The sequence below is a fragment of the Hypanus sabinus genome, chromosome 5 (assembly GCF_030144855.1).
Source record: "Hypanus sabinus isolate sHypSab1 chromosome 5, sHypSab1.hap1, whole genome shotgun sequence".
Taxonomy (NCBI): Eukaryota; Metazoa; Chordata; class Chondrichthyes; order Myliobatiformes; family Dasyatidae; genus Hypanus; species Hypanus sabinus.
In genome coordinates this window covers 133,245,590-133,268,032 of record NC_082710.1, presented here as the reverse complement: position 1 = coordinate 133,268,032, position 22,443 = coordinate 133,245,590, and the positions used below count along the sequence as shown (strand labels likewise).

The 22,443-nt window shown below is 43.3% G+C and overlaps 1 protein-coding gene across 5 annotated transcripts in view; it reads right to left on the bottom strand.

The window, feature by feature from the left end:
• Positions 1-22,443, bottom strand: part of tbc1d4 (TBC1 domain family, member 4) — a 291,680-nt gene that overhangs the window by 93,278 nt on the left and 175,959 nt on the right. For all 5 annotated transcript variants that reach the window (XM_059970422.1, XM_059970423.1, XM_059970426.1 and 2 more), the window contains exon 8: positions 22,314-22,433. In XM_059970422.1, the coding sequence (XP_059826405.1) occupies positions 22,314-22,433 (120 nt within the window). The remainder of the gene's footprint in view (positions 1-22,313; positions 22,434-22,443) is intronic.

The window sequence follows — 22,443 nt, the reverse complement described above, 5'->3', positions numbered from 1 at the left end:
CTCTGGGTTAGCTCTTCAGGGTGCCATTCATTTGGTGCCTTCCTCCTGGCCTGCTCTTCCCTTCCCACATTCATGGGCCTTTTCTCTCTGTCTCCCTCTCTTGGGCCTCCCTTTTCTATGGCCCGCAAGGAGCAAGCTGTCATGTAATTCACACTAACTGTAATTCATATTGGTCTCCTTCAGTTTTCAGTCACAGATCGGCAGTGAGACCTGGCACCACACACCTCAAGTACATGGTGTGCCTTCGGAGTTGGGTACCTGTACAAATCATGGTGCAAACCTCACCAGATTCTCCCAACTCTCCCCGTCTTTCCTAAGGAAAGAAGACTTACATTTGAGATGGAAGTTATTGGAACCCTCCAGGGCGATTCAAAACTTGACTCAGTAGGAGACAGACCCTTCCAATTATGTTACCGCAAGTATGCACCTCACCACTCAAAGCCTGCTACCACATCTGAGGCTATTTTGGAATCATGCCTCCGCACTGTAGATATGTAGCAGCATCATTTAGCTTGTGCAGTGACGAAGTTGCCGCTGGTGATTCAGTGAGTGGAAAAAGAATAAAATAGAGAGTTAATGACATGGAGGAGACTTGCAGGACTACAAGGGAATAAGGGGAAGAGGAGCAGGGTCAATGAGATTGCTCTACAACAAATGGTCTGCTTCTGTGTCATACTATGCATTACATGTCAACTGACATGAGAAAGTGGAGGGATGGGTTAGTAAATTTGCTGATGACACAAAGGGTGGGGATGTTGTGGTTAGGGCTGTCAGAGGTTACAGCAGGACATTGATAAGATGCAAAACTGGGCTGAGAAGTGGCAGATGGGAGTTCAACCCAGGTAAGTATGAAGTGGTTCATTTTGGTAGGTCAAATATGATGGCAGAATATAGCATTAATGGTAAGACTCATAGCAGTGTGGAGGATCAGAGGGATCTTGGGGCCTGAGTCCATAGGATACTCAAAGCCCAGCTGCGCAGGTTGACTCTGTGGTTAAGAAGGTATACGGTGCATTGGCCTTAATCAAACTTGGGATTGAGTTTAGGAGCCAAGAGGTAATGTTGCAGCTATATAGGACCCTGGTCAGACCCCACTTGGAGTACTGTGCTCAGTTCTGGTTACCTCACTACAGGAAGGATGTGGAAACCATAGAAAGGGTGCAGAGGAGATTTACAAGGATGTTGCCTGGATTGGGGATCATACCTTATGAGAATCTAGAGAGTGAACTTCACCTTTTCTCCTTGGAGCAACGGAGATGAGAGGTGACCTGATAGAGGTGTACAAGATGATGAGAGGCATTGATTGTGTGGGTAGTCAGAGGCTTTTTCCCAGGGATGAAATGGCTAGCATGAGAGGGGGCAGTTTTAAGGTGCTTGGAAGTAGGGACAGAGGAGATGTCAGGGTTAAGTTTTTTATGCAGAGAGTGGTGAGTGGGCTGCCAGTGACGGTGGTAGAGGCAGATATGATAGGGTCTTTTAAGAGACTCCTAGAGAGGTACATGCAGCTTAGAAAAACAGAGGGCTATGGGTGACACTAGGTCATTTCTAAGGTAAGGACATGTTGACACAGTTTTGTGGGCTGAAGGACTTGTATTGTACTGTAGGTTTTCTATGTTTCTATCCCCTGAACGCTTGCCACATTTCTTCCATACATTTCCGAGAACATCTGTTCTCAAATTATGCTTCCAAGTTCTTGCCCGATAGCCTCATACTTCATCTTACTCCAATTAAATGTTTTCCTAACTTGTCTGTTCCTATCCCTTTCCAATGCTATGGTAAAGGAGATGGAATTGTGATGACTAACTCTAAAATGCTCTCCCACTGAGAGATCTGACACCTAACCAGGTTCATTTCCCAATACCAGATCAAGAACAATCTCTCCTCTTGTAGGTTTATCTACATATTGTGTCAAGAAACCTTCCTGACACACCTAACAAACTCCACCCCATTTAAACCCCTTGCTCTAGGGAGATACCAATCGACATCTGGGAAATTAAAATCTCCCACGATGACAACCTTGTTATTATTACACCTTTCCAGAATCTGTCTCCCTGTCTGCTCCTCGATGTCCCTGTTACTATTGGGTGGTCTATAAAAAACCCCTAGTAGAGTTATTGACCCCTTCCGCTTCCTAACTTTCACCCACAGAGACTCCGTAGACAATCCCTCCATGACTTCCCCCTTTTCTGCAGCTGTGTCACTATTTCTGATCAACAGCTCCACGCCCCTACATTCTTTGCCTCCCTCCCCATCCTTTCTGAAACATCTAAAGCATGGCATTCCTGCCCCTGAGCCATCCAAGTCTCTGTAATGGCCACCACATCATAGCTCCAAGTACTGATCCATGCTCTAAGCTCATCCGTTTTGTTCATAATACTCCTTGCATTAAAATAGACAAATCTCAAATCATCAGTCTGAGCATGTCCCTTCTCTATCACCTGCCTATCCTCTCTTTTGCACTGTATCCAAGCTTTCTCTATTTGTGAGCCAACCGCCTCTTCCTCCATCTCTGCAGTTCAGTTCCCACTCTCCAGCAATTCTAGTTTAAACTCTCCCCAGTAGCCTTAGCAAACCTCCCCACCAGGATATTGGTCCCCCTGGGATTCAAGTGCAACCTGTCCTTTTTGTACAGGTCACACCTACCCCAAAAGAAGTCCCAATGATCCAGAAATCTGAATCTCTGCCCCATGCTCCAATACCTCAGCTATGCATTTATCCTCCACCTCACTCTATTCCTGTACTCACTGTCACGTGGCACAGGCAGTAGTCCCAAGATTACTACCTTTGTGGTCCTGCTTCTCAACTTCCTTCCTAACTCCCTGCAGTCTGCTTTCAGGACCTCCTCCCTTTTCCTACCTATGTTGTTGGTACGAATACGTACCATGCCCTCTGGCTGTTCTCATTCCACTTCAGGATATCAGGTGATACTCTGCATGGAGGTCGGTGATCAGTTGAGTGCCTCAGGGATCTGTTCTGGGATGCCTACTCTTCGTGATTTTTATAAGTGGCCTGGGTGAGTACTGGCAACCCACATTCACTTCCTGCCACTGCCTTAAAGAGTTTATACATTTTCATAATGAGTTTCTTCCCGTAGTCCAAAGACATACTGGTTGACACTAAAGCAGCAAGAAGCACTGTACATTCTAACTGTGAAGTAAAGGATTAACGTAGCTGTTCAGACCACATAGGAAGCCTTGTGTGTGGATGAGTCATTCAGCTCTCATGATTCCAGGATTGAACAACTTGTCATATGACGAGCGCTTGATGGCTCTGGGCCTGTATTCACCACAATTTAGAAGAATGAGGGGTGACCTCTCAGAAACCTATGGAATGGTGAAAGGCCTTGATAGAGTGGATGTGGAAAGGATGTTTCCCGTGGTTAGAGAGACTTGAACCAGAAGACACAGCCTCAGAATAGAGGGGTGTCTTTTTAGAATGGAGATAAGGGGAAATTGCTTTCGCCAGAGAGGGCACTGTGGAATTTGTTGCCACAGGCAGCTGTGGAGGCCAAGTCTTCATGCATATTTAAGGCAGAGGTTTATAGATTCTTGATTGGTCAGGCATGAAGGGACATGGGGAAAAGGCAGGAGATTGGGGCTGAGAGGAAGAATGGATCAGCCATGATGAAATGCTGGAGCAGGCTCAATACGCCAAATGGCCTAATTTTGCTTCTGTGTCTGATGGTCTTCTGGCTTAAAGAACTGATGGAAATATCCTTGGAGGAAAAAGCAGAGCAGAAATTGATGTGGAAGGGGGGAATGTACCTGCAAAAAATACAGCAGCACAAGAAAGTTATCCTCTTAACGTGGTCTGAATTGTCACGTGTTAGCAAACCTTTCAGCGGTACAGACAGTAGAAATTGTAATATTTAGTGAAAGAGTACAAAAGTTGGTCAACTCTCTGAAACAGTAAATCTCAAACTGGAAGATCAGAAGTCAGTGATTGTCTGTGAGTGAATGGTCTTGCTGACGGTCCTGCCCCAACATTGCAAGTTCAGCACTTGCATCCAAATTGCAACGTGTACAGCAAAAGCATAAAGGAACGCAGCCTTCCCGGAGGAAGGTCCCTGCGTTCAAATGGTCTCCCTCTTGCTCTGGGAGCCAGTGCCAGACCGCTGGGACTTGGACAAGGTTTAATCGACACTGTTTGGGGATTAGACTCTGTAGTTCATGTTATGATGTGTTTCTGGTTTCTGGCTGCTCCTTGTTTTTTTTTGCTAGTTTGTGTGATTTTGATCAGGGTGAATTTGATCTGCAGCCTGAGTTAACAAGCGACAGAGTCCTAGATTGAACTAAACTGAATATGCTTGGACTCTTTCAATGACTTAGGGGATTGGCATTTTATATTCCGTGCTTTTCACTCGTTCTTTTTGTTTATGCAATTTGTTGGTTTTTTTTGCAAAGTGGAGGTTTGATGTTTTTCTTTTAGCAGGTTCCATTGTTTTTTTTTGTAGCTGTCCGTGGGAAGATGAATCTCAGAGTTGTGTACTACATACATATTTTAATAATAAATGCATTTTGAACATCTGAACAAAATCTCATTCAATGTTTGGTGCAGATACCACAGCAATTTATATTCAAAGCAACAGCAAAGTCAGGAGTTTTGAAACAGGAACTGAAATGCATTAGTGTGACCAGATGTAACAAGGCAACCTATCCACAACATGGCAGAGTATTAAAGCTCTAAACAGCCAGATCAACACATGATCAAACACAGAAAGTAAAAACAAAATCTTGCTCTGCAAGCACTTGTCTGAAAAGTTTTCACCAAACTGGACTTGTCACTTGTGTTGGCTCGGGAATTGGAAATGGAAATGGAGAACCAGCAATATTTGATGATTAAGAGACATAAGGGTCTGTACTCAGACACAAAATTATTCAATATACAATAGGTGCAGGAGTAGGCCATTTGGCCCTTCGAGCCAGCATCGCCATTCAATGTGATATGGCTGATCATCCACAATCAGTACCCCGTTCCTGCCTTCTCTCCATATCCCTATGTTTAAGAGCTCTATCTAACTCTTTCTTGAAAGCATCCAGAGAATTGACCTCCACTGCCTTCTGAGGCAGAGCATTCCATGATGTATCTCCAAAACAAACCTTTCATTCTATCGTGGACAAGATACTGTAAAGTATAAATCACTGTCTGTGCAATTAAGATGGTGTGCTCATTGCCTCAAGCACTACAGGTATTTTTTTAAATATTACTAGTGTTTAGGCAGAGAAGCTCTAAAGAAACAAGTTGTCATTTGTACAGAAAGATACAGATTCTTCTGTGATAAAAACAAATGTAAATGGTTTGTAATCAATTAAGCAAAATGTGGAAGCAATTGTGAAGGTAAAGAAATCTGAGAACTTTGCAGAACATAGGATATTTTTAAGCATGGTTACTGGTCTAACCCCATTGTGGTTCCTGCTCACCACATCTGCAGCAATTATTGGTTGTTCGAGGAACTCGGGCTCGACGTTGATGACCTGGAATCTGAGATTCAAACACTGTGATGCGTCCAATTCTGTTTGCGGCCAGGAACAAGAAGGGGTGCCTTCAGGTGAGACAGGTAGGAGGACCCAAGAGATAGTGCTGAAGCAGCCTCAGCCCTTGAGTTTTCCCGACTGTTGCACCCTGCGAGGCTGAGAGAGAGGACTGAAGAATAAGCAACTGAACCATGGCACCAAGGTTGAGGGAGCCGTTCAAGAGGCGGGGAGAGGAGAGAGATGCGGTTGTAATTGGGGATAGCTAATCAGGGGAATAGACACAATTCTCTGTCGCAAGGATTAAGAGCCCTGAAGGCTGTGTTGCCTGTCCGGTACCCAAGGGATCTGGAGTGGAAGCAGAAAGTTCCTGTTGTTGTATCCATGTGGTACCAAAGACGCAGAAAGACCCAGGAAAGAGGTTCTGCTGAGGAAATATGAGCATTAAGGTACTAAATTAAAATAGAATCAAAAATGGAATAATCTCTGGATTGTTGCTTCAGCCATGCGCAAATTGGCGCAAAGTCAGAGAGTTCAATATGCGGAATCTGAAGTTGTGGGACACTGGCGCCAGTATCGGGGGAGGAGGGAGTGTTCTGAAGGGCTGGGCTTCACCTGAACCTTGCTGGGACCTGAGTCCTGTCAAATCACATGGCTAGGGCTGTGGATATGGCTGTAAACTAATGTAGAGCTCTCACTAAGGTTGGGAGTTGGATAAAGTAAAAGGGAAGGAAAGTACAGGAGAGGTCACTGAAATCTCTAGAATAAAGAATAAGACAGGAAAGCTTAGAAAACAATAATTTCAACCAAAATGGAGACAAAATTGAGAAGAAGGCTGGTGAATACAGAACTGTAGATAAATGTATGCAATCTACAAAATAAGGTAGATAAGCTTACAGTACAGCTAGAAATTGGCAGGTATGATGTTGTGGGTATCTCAAAATTATGTCTGAAAGAAGATCACAACTGGGAGATGAACACCCAAGAATGCACATTCCTATTGAAAAGTTAGGTGTTTTGTCAATTTAAGCCCAATACATCTCCAGGCTCAATAGTGTGACCAGGTGCAACACCCTTCACATCTGGGCACCCATGGGTCATTTTAGGGCCCAGCTTCCATCATTCCTCTTCATCCATAATCAGTGGCTGCTTCACTCGGCCGCCTCCGAGAGTTCTTCTATAGCTTGTCGCTGGTCCTGGCCTCGGACTCCCAATCCCTTCAGCAATCTGACCATGGAAGTAGCCACAACTCCTCTGCAGCCAACCTCTACTGGGAAAACCTACACCTTCCATGGCCAGCTCCGCGTACCTTACATGTTTCCCCTCATATGCCTCGCAGACTGCATCTGTCCAGGGCACTGTGAGCTCTGGGAGTACTACCACTTTCAGACTGCCGGGCCATCTCACCATGTCCCCAGGTAACTCTAGCCAGGAATTATTCTGGGAATTTCCCAGGAACTGCTCCTGCTTAGCCATTTCCCTTGGACAGCAAGTGAAATTTGGTTCACACAAACACACATTACAGTGATAACAGTATCAAATCTCAGAATATGTTTGGACTAAACTGCGTTTCCCTGTGAGGAGAACTGGGCACAGGAGAATCAGCCATGGCTCAGTTTGTAACACTCTTGCTTTTGCATTAGAGAAGAATGGGTTCAAGTCTCATTCCAGTGATGCTTACAAATTCCTGGCTTAGTGTTCAGGGCAGCACTGAGGGAGTGTGGAACCATCACCATTTAACACATGTTTCCCAGGTATTTCCGACAAATTCAGCTTCTCGTGGTTTGACCCGCAGTACAGTGTGGACTGTGTACCCAGCACTGGTGAGGCCTGTCCTCCTCTGAGGAATGGAGCCTGGGTGCAAAGGTTAGGCAGTGCACTTATGTGGCCACACAGCTCTGCGGTTTGACCCCAACCTTGGCTGCTGTCTCTGAGAAGTTTGCACCTTCTCCCCATAACAATTTGTGAGTTTCTTCCCATACAACTAAGGCTTAGAGTAGTAAGCAGCAAAGAGAACTAATACAAGGAAATCTGCAGATGCTGGAAATTCAAGCAACATACACAAAATGCTGGTGGAACACAGCAGGCCAGGCAGCATCTATAGGGAGAAGCGCCGTCGATGTTTCGGGCCGAGACCCTTTGTCAGGATTAACTGAAAGAAAAGATAGTAAGAGATTTGAAAGTAGTGGGGGGAGGGGGAGATGCGAAATGATAGGAGAAGACAGGAGGGGGTGGGGTGAAGCTAAGAGCTGGAAAGGTGATTGGCAAAAGGGATACAGAGCTGGAAAAAGGAAAGGATCATGGGACGGGAGGCCTAGGGAGAAAGAAAGGGGGAGGGGAGAACCAGAGGGAGATGGAGAACAGGCAGAGTGATGGGCAGAGAGAGAAAAAAAGGAGGGGAAAATAAATAAATTTTTCTCTCTCTGCCCATCACTCTTTGCCTGTTCTTTAGTGCTCCCCTCCCCCTTTTTTTCCCCTTAGGCTTCCTGTCCTATGATCCTTTCCCTTCTCCAGCTCTGTACAGGTTTCCCCCACTATTCGAAGGTAGAGCGTTCCTATGAAACAGTTCATAAGCCAGAATGTCGTAAAATGAAGAAGTAATTACCATTTATTTATACGGGAAAAATTTGTGAGCGTTCGCAGACCCAAAAAATAACCTACCAAATCATGACAAATAACACATAAAACCTAAAATAACAGTAACATGTAGTAAAAGCAGGAATGATCTGATAAATACACAGCCTATATTAATGTAGGAATACTTCTCCACAATTACTGCAGCACTGTCCACCGCAGCGAAAATCTCACGCAAGCGCTCTCAGCAGCACTCGCGACAAAAACACACGGTGCAAGTGCTCCCAGCAGAAGCACTCTTTTCAGTAACCTTTGAGCTATGAAGCTACCAAATAAGACATAAAAATACACAGCCTATATAAAGTAGAAATAATGTATGTAGTGTAGTTTCACTTAACGGAATTGGGAAGACAGTGAGCACACTGATGGTGTGTTAGGCTGAGTCGTCGGAGGTTGGGGTGGTGGGAGGTAGAGGACACTGGGGTGTCATCTCATTGTCGTCTGATTCCATCAGGGCAGGCAGGTCACCTTCTCCTATGTCTGCCTGCCTCGATGTCGAAGGTCGAGTTTCGCTGTCTGCTGTGGCTGATGTGAAAGGCTTGAAAAATGTCAGTGTGCTTGATTGCTTAGCCTCGTGCATTTTTCTATCATACAGTTCTTTGTAAGCACTCAAACCATCCAGCAAATATGCCCTAAACCTACGTACCCTTTCAAAATTAAAGTCATACTTTTCTGCAATCATTGCAGCCTTGTCAATCGCAGTGAAAATCTCATGCAACTGCTTCCTGTTCAGTTCCTGGACGTCTTCACTTTCGGGCCATTCGCTACTGCATTCGGTTTCAATTGTTATCCTTTCCTCTTCATCAGCTCTTCATCTCTCAGTCCCTGGTCATGGGATGCCAAAACCTCTTCAACATCATCTTTGTCAACTTCCACAAACCTTTACTATATCAAACTCACTAAATCATATATCCTTACTTAGTTCACCATGATCAAAACGCTTAATTACGTCTAGTTTTAAGCTAAGAGTAACACCCTTACATGCTCTTTTAGGCTTTTCCGATACCTTCGAACTCACCTTGCTAACGGATGCACAAAATAAATCGACATAAAGCACAGATGCTCACAGGCACGTGCTTAAGCAATGGCGGCTAGAATACAGTTCCGGGGGAGGAGCTTGGCTGCTCAGAGCGCACGCTGCCTTTCTCGTGAAAACACCTTCTGTTAGTGAAAACAGCTAACTAATGTCGGTCTTTCGTAACAGCGAGTTGACGTAACGTGAACATTCGAAAAACGGGGGACACCTGTATCCCTTCTGCCAATCACTTTCCAGCTCTTAGCTTTACCCTTCCCCCTCCTGACTTCTCCTATCATTTCAGATTTCCCCCTCCCCCTCCTACTTCTGAATCTCTTACTACTTTTTCTTTCAGTTAGTCCTGACGAAGAGTCTCGACCCGAAACGTCGACAGTGCTTCTCCCTATTGATGCTGCCTGGCCTGCTGCGTTCCACCAGCATTTTGCGTGTGTTGAAAGAGAACTAATATGTTGGGGAGGTTAATTTGTTGAAGTCTTTCGAGACGAAGATTGACCAGAAGGTTGCAGCATGATCACGTGATCCTAGAATTAGTTATCCTCCATGAGGACGACCTCTCAATGTTTTGTGCCAAAAGATTTTTGAAAATTGTTTCTCAGGCCAGCGGATTGTATTTCCAATAATGTAATACAATGCTGAGACAGCAGGTGGCAGTGTGAGCACACAACAGCAAGTTTGCTCACAAACAGGCCACGTCATGAGACTGCAGAATTTCCTGCTCCCCTCACGGCTGGTCTCCAACCCCAATCAAGATACTGACTCAGCTCCAAATTCCTGTCCTCTCATCTTGGTCTTGAGGTCCCAACTAACACCCCACTCCAGAAAACAGAAGCACTGACACTTTCTTCATGGCCCTTTGCCAAAATCTAACTGGTTATGTGTACACAAATATAATCAGGATATTCTCTTGTTACAAAATTTAACCAGTCAATTTCCGCCCTGGACCTTTCTTAAGTTATGAACCAGATGGTCTACGGAGTGTTCAGTTTATTACTCTAACTCGTACTCCTCAGTCTAAATACACACTGTGCAACTGGACTTGCTAACCAACAGACCTCAGACCATCGGGATACACAGCCGCTCCTCCCTCCGCATCACCCTCAATATGACTGCCCCTCAGAGCTGTGGGCTGAGCCCATTGCTGTACATTCTGCTCACACATGCCCGCAGGCCAACACATCGTCAAGTTCACTAATGACACAACAGTGGTGGGGGCCTATCACCAACACCGATGAGACGGCCTACAGAGAGGAGACGGAAGAGCTCAAGATTTGGTGCCAGGCAAATAACCTCTTCCTCAATGTCGACAAGACAGAGAAGATGGTTATTGACTTCAGCAGAACTATTCCCCTACACTGGCAGACAGCAGTGCAAACTGTGCAGAGTTTCAAACTCCTGGGAGTGTACATCTCACAGAACCTCTCATGGTCCCAGAATACATCCTACACAATCAAGAAAGCTGATTTTCTGAGGAGGAAACAGACGAGAGCTGGACAATGCACATCAATGGACACTATATCACAGTACAGGCCCTTCAGCCCTCCATGTTGTGCCAACCCATATAATCCTTAAAAAAAAGTACTAAACCCACACTACCCCATAACCCTCCATTCTTCTTTCATCCATGTGCCTGTCCAAGAGGCTCTTAAGTACCCCTAATGTTTTAGCCTCCACCAACATCCCTGGCAAGACATTGCAGGCACTCACAACCCTCTGTGTAAAAAACTTACCCCTGATGTCTCCCCTAATCTTCCCTCCCCTAATTTTGTACATATGCCCTCTGCTGTTTGCTATTGGTGCCCTGGGAAACAGGTACTGACTATCCACCCTATCTATGCCTCTCATAACCTTGTAGACCTCTATCAAGTCCCCTCTCATCCTTCTACGCTCCAAAGAGAAAAGTCCCAGCTCTGCTAACCTTGCTTCATATGACTTGTTCTCCAAACCAGGCAACATCCTGGTAAATCTCCTCTGCACCCTCTCCACAGCTTCCACATCCTTCCTATAATGAGGTGACCAGAATTGAACACAATACTCTAAGTGCGGTCTCACCAGAGATTTGTAGAGCTGCAACATGACCTCTCTACTCTTGAACTCAATCCCCGTTAATGAAGCCTAGCATCCCATAGGCCTTCTTAACTACCCTATCAACCTGTGCAGCGACCTTGAGGATTTGAACCCCAAGGTCCCTTTGTTTATCCACACTCTTAAGTAACTGACCATTAATCCTGTACTCAGTCTTCTGGTTTGTCCTTCCAAAATGCATCACCTCACACTTGTCCGGATTGAACTCCATCTGCCATTTTTCTGCCCAACTATGCATCCTGTCTATTTCCTCCTGCAACCTTCGCAACCTACAGCTCCATCCACAACTCCTCCAATCTTTGTGTCATCAGTAAACTTACTCACCTATCCTTCTGCCTCTCCATCCAGGTCATTTATAAAAATCACAGAGAGCAGGGGTCCCAGGACAGATCCCTGCGGCACTCCACTAGTCACCAACCTCCAGGCAGAATACCTTCCTTCCACAACTACCCTCTGCTTTTTTCCTTTAAGCCAATTTTTTTATCCAAACAGCCAAGGTTCCACTTATGCCTCATGACTTTCTGGATGAGTCTCTCATGAGGGACCTTGTCAATTGCTTTGCTAAAGTCCATGTAGACCACATCCACTGCCCTACCCTCATCAATTTCTTTTGTTACCTCTTCAAAAAACTCAGTCAGGTTTGTGAGGCATGATCTTCCCCTCACAAAGCCATGTTAACTATCCATGAGTAGACTGTACTTCTCCAAATGCTCGTGACCTTTTACACTTGCACAATAGGGAGCATCCTAACATATTGTATCACTGCATGGTGTAGAAACTGCATGGCATCGGACAGGAAGGCTGTCCCACACAACAGCCTACCCACGATCAAGGACATATATACAGAGAGGTGCTGGTAAAAGGCCAGCAATATTATGAAGGATCCCACCCACCCGGTTTATGGACTGTTTATCCCTTTCCCATCAGAGAGTAAAACTGAAGCAAGAAGGCTGATCAATACATCTACCCACTAACCCACCCCACCACCACTACTTTATTATTTCCTGTCAGAGTCACCTATGTTCAGATATTATTGTACCTAGCATCACTTTATATACATATAATCAAAGCTATCTTATGTATTTATACGCATTACATCTTTTATTGTATTCTTTATCTTAGTGTGTCTTTTATTTGCTGTGTTCAATCTAGAGTCACAAATAGTTGTTCTCCTTTACACTGGAGTACCGGAAATTACATGAAGCAATGTTGAATCCTGAATTTTGATGACTTTGGAACTGGGCTCAGCTTAAGAAAGCCTGAAGCATTCACTACGGTCGTACATGATGGGGCTGTGCACAGATCCTGTTAATCAGCATGTTACCAGTGGCCAGGCTGAGGGGTGGAAAGTCATGACTGGTCTCAGTGGGGTAAAGAAAAGGAAGTTGTTCTCATGAGTCGAACGATTATGGGATGTATATTTAAACATTGGGCAAAAGATGCAAAGGAGCTGTAAGGAAGAACGGTTTTAATTAGTCTGCAGGATCTAGAAGTTGTTGCCTGGAGTGGTGGCAGAAATGGCTCTATCAGTACCTTCGAAAGGGAAGTGGACAGAGACTTGAGAAAGTGGGAGCAAACGGGATTGACTAGCAAAGGGCCAAACAGATTCCTTCATTGTTACAATTCCTCGACACTGACAATCCAAGACAGGAAGTGAACATACGCAAAGGGTAGGAACAGCAATAGAAGGAATTAGATCACATTCAGACCTGATCTCTGATAAAAGCATCAAAAGACAGAACCACCGTGCAAAAACTCACTCCTGTACAAATAAGGCTCAAATACAATGTCTGCTGAAACTGTTCCTGGTATGTAGTTAATGGTATTGGTCCACGGCATTAAAATGGTTGGGAAACTCTGCTCTAAACCCTTCCTATTCACATACCTGTCCAAATACCTTTTAAGTAGATATTGAACCTATCACAACCACTACCTCATTTATTATAAGCACCCTTCTCCATGTGAAAAGGTTGCCCCTGAGCAACTTTGAATCAGCGGTGCCCCTCAGAAGCCAAATGTGCCGATTTTTGCACAAATCATACGCTCACATTCAGCACAACTCAAATTACTACTACAGTTCAACGTAATAGAGGGAAACATAAAATTAGCTCTATTTGTCATATGTACATTAAACCATCGAAATGTATAATGAAATGCACTGTTTGCGTCAATGACCAACTCAGTGCAAGGACGTGCTGGGGCAGCTTGCAAGTGTCAATGTGCCTCCGGTGCCAACACAGCTTGCCCACAACTTATTAACCCTTAGTAACCCGAACATCTTTGGAGTGTGGGAGGAAACAAGAGCACCTGGAGGACACAGTTGCATTTATGGAGCGCCGTCTCCTTCCAGATAACGGTGGAAATGGAACCCTGATCACTGGGTTTGTAAAGTATTACGTTTACAAAGCCTTTTTAGGGGAGTCTAAAACTAGAGGACATGGATCTATCGTGAGAGGGGAAGACTTAAAAGGGGCCCAAGGAGAAACTTTGTTTTTACACAGAGGGCAGTGAGTATATAGAACGAGCTGCCAAAAGAAATTGTAAAGATGGTTACAATTACATTGTATCAGCTTGGGCAGACACTGAACGGGGTTGTTCCTGTGCTATATAACTATGATTCTAATTGGGGTATGTTTTAATGCAGAATGCAGCCGGACCTAATTCTGGCTCCTCCTAGGAACTCCTAGGAAGTTCTATATTCTGATTCAAGTGCATCGAGGTTTAACATTGTGCGGTCCTGCAAATATTCCAGCACACAAGAAAATGCAACAAATAATAACCCTTCCACTCTCTCTGCCTTTCTCTTCACCATGATAAAAACAACAGTCTGCTGCTCAGTATCTTCTGCAGCATTCTCTTTTCCTCTCCCTAATCATTCCCATTCTATTATTTTTTTTGTTTCGTTATCTCAGACCCACCCTTTTGCTTTCCTGTTGCTTATCTCCCTCCCCCCGCCCCCACCACCATTCTGTGCCTTCGCTCTTCCTGTTGCTTCTGCAACTCTCGTGCTGTTTCCCTCGGTGATCACAGACTGTTTAGCCTGCTGATTCCACTCAAAGGAAAATGGGAACTGTTTGACATACACTGCTTCATTTTGCTTTGTGAACCTTTGTGGAAAAATAATCAGGATCATAATAAATTGGTCATATTTTTCCTTGATGTACTAAATATTGTTAAGTTCTTCCAGTTTTTGGAATTTTATTAGAGATTCTCACAAAAATACAATTGTATTCAATTAACTGTTTGCAAAACATCTTGCTCTAAATGTATAAATATGCTCAAATATTGCTCTCCTATGGTCCAGTCTCCTCTCCCATGAGATCCCTTCTTCTCCTGCCCTTTACTTCTCCCACCCACCTGGCTTCACCTCTGCCCTTCTAGCTAATCTTCCCCTCTCCCCACCTTTTTATTCTGGCTTCTTTCCCTTTCATTTTCAGTTCTGATGAAGGACCTCGGGCCAAAAGGTCAACTGTTTTTCATTCCATGGATGCTACCTGACCTGCTGATTCCTCAAGCATTTTGTGTGTGTTACTTTGGATTTCCAGCATCTGCAGTCTTTCTTGTCTTTATACATTGCTTAAAAATCTTTTGTAAGAGTGAGAAGTTTACCAAGGTGTACAATATTTGCACTTGGAAGGAAGAGCAGACTGGGGGGATTCACTCCCTCATCTGCCATTTAAAAACTGCCCAACCATTCACAAAGAACCTTGACCCAACTGATTGTCTGTGCTCGGAATGTCATCTCCCTCATCTGTTCCTCCTGATCTCACTCAGCAATTCCCTGCGTATTACAAAAACAAGCTGATCGCTCAAAGCAAGATATAAAATACTTGATGATCAAAACCATCAAAGATGACCCAGAAATTATGTAACTACTGAAAATAATTCAGTAAAGTGGCAGAGATGATCAAATGTAACAAAGACATCAGGCATGATTACGAAGATTTTGACTCCCTTTTGGAATTTGAGATGTCATTAGTGAGAATTTTTTCGAGAATTGCTGAAGACCACGTGACAAATTTGACATCGGGAGGGGAGCCTCACTATAAGCAGGTGATCAGCAGTGTACGTCCAAGTCAACAAAGAGAATCTGCCATCTTAGCTCAGTCTGGTCTTTACGTGACTCCCGTCATACAGCCAAGTGGGTGACACTTCACTGTTTTCTGAGATGACGCTGAGCTGCCTTTTTCATTATTAATGTAGTTTGTGCTGGCCCTGTTACGTGATACACAATCACAAACCTTTAAAGCTTTCCTGCCCTGTAGCTTGACTAATCAGCTTAAAACTGAAAGAACCACCAGCAATGACCAAGTCTTTTGCTGAAATCCATCTGACTGTCCTCAGAAACCTGAGCTTTTGACATAAAATTCAAGTGTCAACAAGCCAACAGAACAATGCTGCAGTGTAACTTTGCCAGCCATTCGTGATTTGTTCCTCCAGGTCATGCTCCAAGGAAGGGACGCATTTCAGCTCGGGTTCTATTAAGTTCTTAACAACTTCTTGACTTCTAAGCAACCCAGATGATTTCTGGAGCTTCGGCAGGATTGTAGATCTCAGTGAGTGAACCCTTCAGAAATTGTATATGCCAATTATATTGTCCCATCATTCATTTACATCCCCATTTCTTTTTCCCAGGGCTGAAGTGACTGCCACAAGAGGGCACAGGTTTAAGGTGCTTGGAAGAGGAGATGTCAGGGGTAAGTTTTTTATGCAGAGAGTGGTGAGTGCGTGGAATGGGCTGCCAGCAACAGTGGTGGAGGCAGATATGATAGGGTCCGTTAAGAGACTTTTGGATAGGTCCATGGAACTTAGAAAAATAGAGAGCTATAGGTAAGCCTAATAATTTCTAAGGTAGAGACATGTTCGGCACAACCCTGTGGGCCCAAGTGTCTGTATTGTGCTGTAGGTTTTCTATGTTTCTATCTATTTTCATTTTGTCTGCAAGTGTTAGGCTAAATAGTACTTATTCAGACGCGATTTTATCAAGACACATACACTCAGGATATGAACAAATTTACCAAGTGTTTGTTAGAGAGAACCACATGATCATGAGCGTATTGAATGTCTTTACCCTGTTAATTAAGTTGGTTCCTTTGATTTTTGCCACTTAGTGTTTTGAAGTGTGGCATCAACATACAATAGTAACAGATCTGGCAGATAAGACATCCCATGGCACAGCTTTAATCACTGAGGCACAATATCGCAGCAGTATGGCCACAGCGTCACAGTGCTCGAGACCAGGTTCAAACCCGATCTTGGGTGGCGTCCGTGTAGAACTCTGAAGTTCTTCATTTGACCACATGGCCTTCCCCGGGGCGTTCTGGTTTCCCGAAGACGTGCAGGTTGTTAGGTTAGTTGGCCACTGTAAATTGACCCGATTGTAAAGGTGAATTGTAGAATCTGGGGGCAACTGATGAGATTGTGGAGACCACATAAAATGGGACTAGTGTAAATGAGTTAATGCAGATCCGGTGAGCTAAAGTGCCTATTTTCGTACTTTATCTCTCTGTATCTCCTTGATAGTGAGAGGATCGAAAATTGTCTTGACAAGTACTGTACGTAAATGACAATTCCAATTGTACGCTATTCATCAAAGAAAGACAAAGAGAGGCACTGCATAAAGGAATCACTACACAAAGATAGCAAGGTACTCTGGAAGACAGATGATAGAGGATTATCATAGTGTTTCAGTGCAAAAATGAAAACTGGAAAGAAAGGAACATTAAAAGACGATAGCAACACACACAAAATGTTGGTGGTACGCAGCAGGCCAGGCAGCATCTATAGGAAGAAGCACAGTTGATGTTTTGGGCTGAGACCCTTCGACAGGACTAACTGAAAGAAAAGACAATATGAGGACGCTGTATCTGGGTGAAGGAGATACAGTTAACAACAGTTGCATGAGACAGGCCCAGGCAGCAGTAGATCGGGGTGGCACTGTAAAGGTCTATGAAGGATGGGCAATGAATGCCCACTTTCTCAGAAGATGCTTACATCCCATCAAAGGATATCATAAGACCATAAGATTTTGGAGCAGAATTAAGCTACTTGGCCCATCGAGTCTGCTCCAACATTTAATTATGGCTAATCCAATATTCCTTTCAGTCCCAATCTCCTGCCTTCTTCCTATATCCCTTCATGCCCTGACCAATCAAACGCTGCCCTAAATATACATAAGGACTTGGCCTCCACAGCTGAAGAAATTCCTCATCATCTTTGTTCTAAAAGGACGTCCCTCTATTCTGAAGCTGTGTTCTCAGGTCTTCCCATCATTGGAAACATCCTCTCCACATCCACTCTATCAAGGCCTTTTGCTATTTGATAGGTTTCAATGAAGTCACACCTCATTCTACTGAATTCTAGTGAATACAGGCCCAGAAGTATCAAATGTTCTGAAAATCCAAGTACACAATATCAACCAATTCTCCTTTGTCTATCCTGCTTGTTATTTCTTCAAAGAATTCCAACAGATTTGTCAGGAAAGATTTTCCCTTGAGGAAACCATGCTGACTATGGCCTATTTTATCATGTGCCTCCAAGTACCCTGAGACCTCATCCTTACTAACCGTCTCCAATGCCTTCCCAACTACTGAGGTCAGACTAACTGGATTTTAGTTTCCTTTCTTCTGCCTCTCTCCCTTCTTGAAAAGTGGAGTGACATTTACAATTTTCCAATCTTCCAGAACCATTCTAGGATTTAGTGATTCTTGAAAGATCATTAATAACGCCTCCACGATCTCTTCAGCCACCTCTTTCAGAACTCTGGGGTGTACAACATCTGGTCCAGGTGACTTATCTACCTTCAGACCTTTCAGTTTCCCAAGAACCTTCTCTCTAGTTATGGTAACTTGATACACTTCATGAATACTGACAACTGGGACTTCTAGCACACCGCTAGTGGCTTCCATAGTGAAGACTGATGCAAAATACTTATTCAGTTCATCTGCCATTTGCTGTTCTCCCATTACTACATCTCCAAGGTCATTTTCCAGCAAGCTGATATCCACCCTGACCCCACTTTTACACTTTGTGTATCTGAAGAAACTGTAGGTATCTCTTTAATATAATTGGCTAGCTTACCATGTGGCCTTCCATATTCCATCTTCAAAGTCCTTCTTAATGACTTCTTTGACCACCTTCTGGTTTTTAAAAGCTTCCAAATCCTCTAACTTCCTACTAATTTTTTGCTTTTCCTTTGGAATTTTTTTTTGTTGGCTTTCACTTCACTTGTTAAACACGTTTGTGTCATCTTTCGTGTGTGTGTGTGTGTGTGTGTGTGTGTCTCCTGTGCCTTCTGAATTGCTTCCAGAAATTCCAGCCATTGCTGCTCTGCCATCATCCCTGCCAGTTTCCTTTTCCAATCAATTCAGACTAACTCCACTCTCATGCCTCTGTAATTCCTTTTACTCCACTGTAATACTGATACATCTGACTTTAGCTTCTCCTTCCTAAATTTCAGGAGGACTTTGATAAAGAAGCCTCAGAAAGTTGTAAAATTAGTCAGCTCCATCTTGGGTACTAGCCTCTTTAGTATCCAAGACATCTTCAAAGAGTGGTCCCTCATAAAGGTAACATCCATTATTAAGGACCCCCATGCCCTCTATTATTAAGGCATGCTCTTTTCTCATTGCTACCATCAGGAAAGGAGGGACAGAAGCCTGAAGACACACACTCAGCGATTCAGGAACAGCTTCTTCCCCTCTGTCATCTGACTCCTAAATGGACACTGAACTAATGACAGTTCTTTTTATATAAATATTATTTCTGTGTTTGCATTGTTTTAATCTGTTCAATATATATACTTACTGTAATGGATTTACTTATTTATTTTTCTTTCTATGTTATCATGTATTGCATTGAATTGTTTCTGCTAAGTTAACAAATTTCATGACACATGCTGGTGGTAATAAACCGGTCGATTCAATCCTCTGTCTGATCCTGTTCCACATTCTTTCTCTGCATTGGATCATGAATAGCAACCAAAATCAAGAAATGATTAAATAAGAAAAAATAGCCAAATATCCTGATGAAGAGTCTTGGCCCAGGCATTGATTGTTTATTCTCTGCCAGAAAATGTACTTGACTTGCTGCGTTCTGCTATGTTTTATCATCCAGAAATTAATCAACTGAAAAACATGGGCGAACCAGGGATAACTTGTGTACGTTTAGTTTCATTTCCTACTTTAGCGTGGCACGTAGTGGCTAATGATATATGCCATTCACGGACTTTTATATGTAACCCACAATGAAATATTTGTACAATGATTGCTTCAATAAACAATATATTTGCAAATCCAAATATTATTGAAATATTAAATACACAACACTCCTCCCTGCTTAGCTATAAACTCTAACTCAATATAGAATGCATCTTAACTTATTTACATATATACCTATATATACAATGTACCATAAAATACAATTACTATATGGACTCCACAGCAGAGTAAATTTAAAATTGTCCCATTCAGGCCTAAAGATTTAAACACTGTGGAGGATTTCATACTCTCATGGGATATTGTCCTCCTGACTAGGGTGTTTACTCTGCTTAACAGGTGAAACTTGTGTCTGGCAAACAATCTCAGTTTCTTGTGCCTCCTCCATGATGGTTGTAGGAGTTGACTGTAGGACTACAGGAAGTGGTACTGACAGCTCTGAATATCTTTCTTCTGGATGTATTGGCATTCCAAACAGTACATGGAAAGCTGCATGATCTGCTGATATATCCCAGGCCATCAGACTAAGTTTTCGGCCAACACTTGCATTTTGACCACACCTAGATGGCGAGCATGTAGCCTCTCCAACACTTTAGACAATGGCTTGTCAAGGGGAAGTTCATCCTAGCAAAGGTAAAAATGGGGGAAATGGAATTTCTGCTGCACATTCCAGCTAATTTGGATGGTCACGTGGACCTGGGACAGCATGGAATTTTTTCCTGTTTCCATTTGCATCACCTCCGCCAAAATAGGGCTCTTACAATTTGCATTAGGGAGAATATATCAAGAGGAGTGTCCTCTTTTGCAAATTTTTCAGTTATCTCCTTTTCCAAGGGTAAATGGCACAATCCATCAGCATTTCCATGATTGGCTGTCCTCGTTATTTCAATCTTGTAATTGTAAACAAAGCTCATCCCTGCACTTGTGCTGCTGCTGTTAGTGAAACACACTTCTGCAGATTGAAAATGGACACTAGTGGCTGATGATCAGGAATGAGGGTAAACTCTCTCCCATACAAGTACCAGTTGAAACGCTTTACACCCCAAGCCAAACTCAAGGTCTCTCTATCAAGCTGTGCATAATTTTTCTCCGCGGACGTGATGCAAAGGCTATAGGGTGTTCACTTCCATCACTCATAACATGCGACATGACTGCACCTATTATACCTATAGGTGAGGCGTCACCGGCAAGCTTCACTGGACACTGTGGATCACAATGTGTGAGTACAGTGCCTGACGTCACCATTTCCTTCATCTTTTGAAAAACCTCCTTACACTGTTTTGTCTGTTGCCATTCCTTCCTGATCTGTAGGATTGAGTTCAAGGGTGGAACACATTTGGCAGATTTGGCAGGAATCTGCTATAGTAATTGGCAAATGCTAAAAAGGACAACTCTCCCGCCATTTGAAACATCATCTACACTTCCAGTCTACCTAGACCTTTCAATTTTCAATGCATTTCAATGAGATACCTCTTCATTCTTCTAAACTTCAGTGAGTACAGTCTGAGAGCTCCTCATACAATAACACTTTTATTGACGGGATCATTCTCATGAACCTCTTCTGGACCGTCTCCAACGCCAACACATCTTTCTTATATAAGGTCTGCAAAACTGCTCATAATACTCCAAAAACGGTCTGACCAATGCCTTATAAAGCCTTAGCATTACATCTTTGCGTTATATTTTATTTCTCCCAAAATGAATGCTAACATTGCATTTGCCTTGCTTACATGGACTCAAACTGCAAGTTAACCTTCAGAAAACACTGCATTCGGTCTTCAAAGTCCCTTTGAGCTTCCAATTTCTGAATTTCTGAATAAGAAAATAGTGTATGCCTTTAATGCTTCTACCAAAGTGCACGATCAGACACTTTCCTATGCTGTATTCCATCTGTCACTCATTCTCTCAATCTATTCATCCTTCTGCAAGCTACATGCTTTTTCATCACTACCTACTCCTTCGCCTATCCTTGTACCATCTGCACATCTGACTACAAAGCTATCAATTCCATCATCCAGATCATTAATATATATCATAAAAAATAGAGTACCCAACACCAACACCTGTGGACTACCATTATTCACCATCAGCCAACCACTGGCTCCTACCTTGTTCAGCAGCCTAATTGTGTGGCACCTTGTCAAAGGGCTTCTGAAAATCCAAATAAAAAACATTCACTGACACTCCTTTGTCTATACTGCCTCAAAGAATTCCAACAAGGTCTGGCAAGGTATTCCCTTACTGACTTCAGCCAGTTTTATCTTGCGTCTCCGAGTACCTGAAACCTCATCTTTAGTAATGGAATCTAATATGTTGCCAACCACTGAAGTCAAGCTAGATGGCCTACAATTCCCTGTCAATTAGCTTCCTCCCTTCTTAAAGAGTGGAGTGACATTTGTGACTTTCCAGTCCTCTGGACCATTCCAAAATCTAGGAATTCTGAAAGATCATGACTTATGATTCCATAATCTCTTCAGCTAACTCTTTCAGAACCCTGGGTTGTAGTCCATCTGGCCCAGGTGACTTATCTACCTTCAGACCTTTCAGCTTCCCAAACACCTTATCCATAGCAATAACAACTACGTATACTCAATTCTGCCCGTGACTCTCTCTCTCTCGGTTTTGGTATTTTTTTTAAATTTCTTGTTTTTTTTTCCAATCGTGTTTTTACTTGCAAAAATAGTGCATAGTTCTTGTAATTTACATTATTCTTGTGAATGCTGCTTATCTGATGCTATGTGCCTGTGATGATGCTACAGGTGAATTTTCCTTTGCATCTGTGCATATGACAATAAACTGGACTTTTGGACTATGACTTTTGCCCTCCAAGAACTGGCTATAAAACTAGCCAACAAAATCACATAAGTCTCTTACCCGTGAGAAGATATTTTCCAGGGAGCTGGTCAACGATTTCTTTGCCTTGTTTTTCAGAACATCAAGTTTAAACCTGCCCATGCTTGCAGAGTGCTCAGGGATCATGTTATTTGGCAAAGCCTTTGGAAGG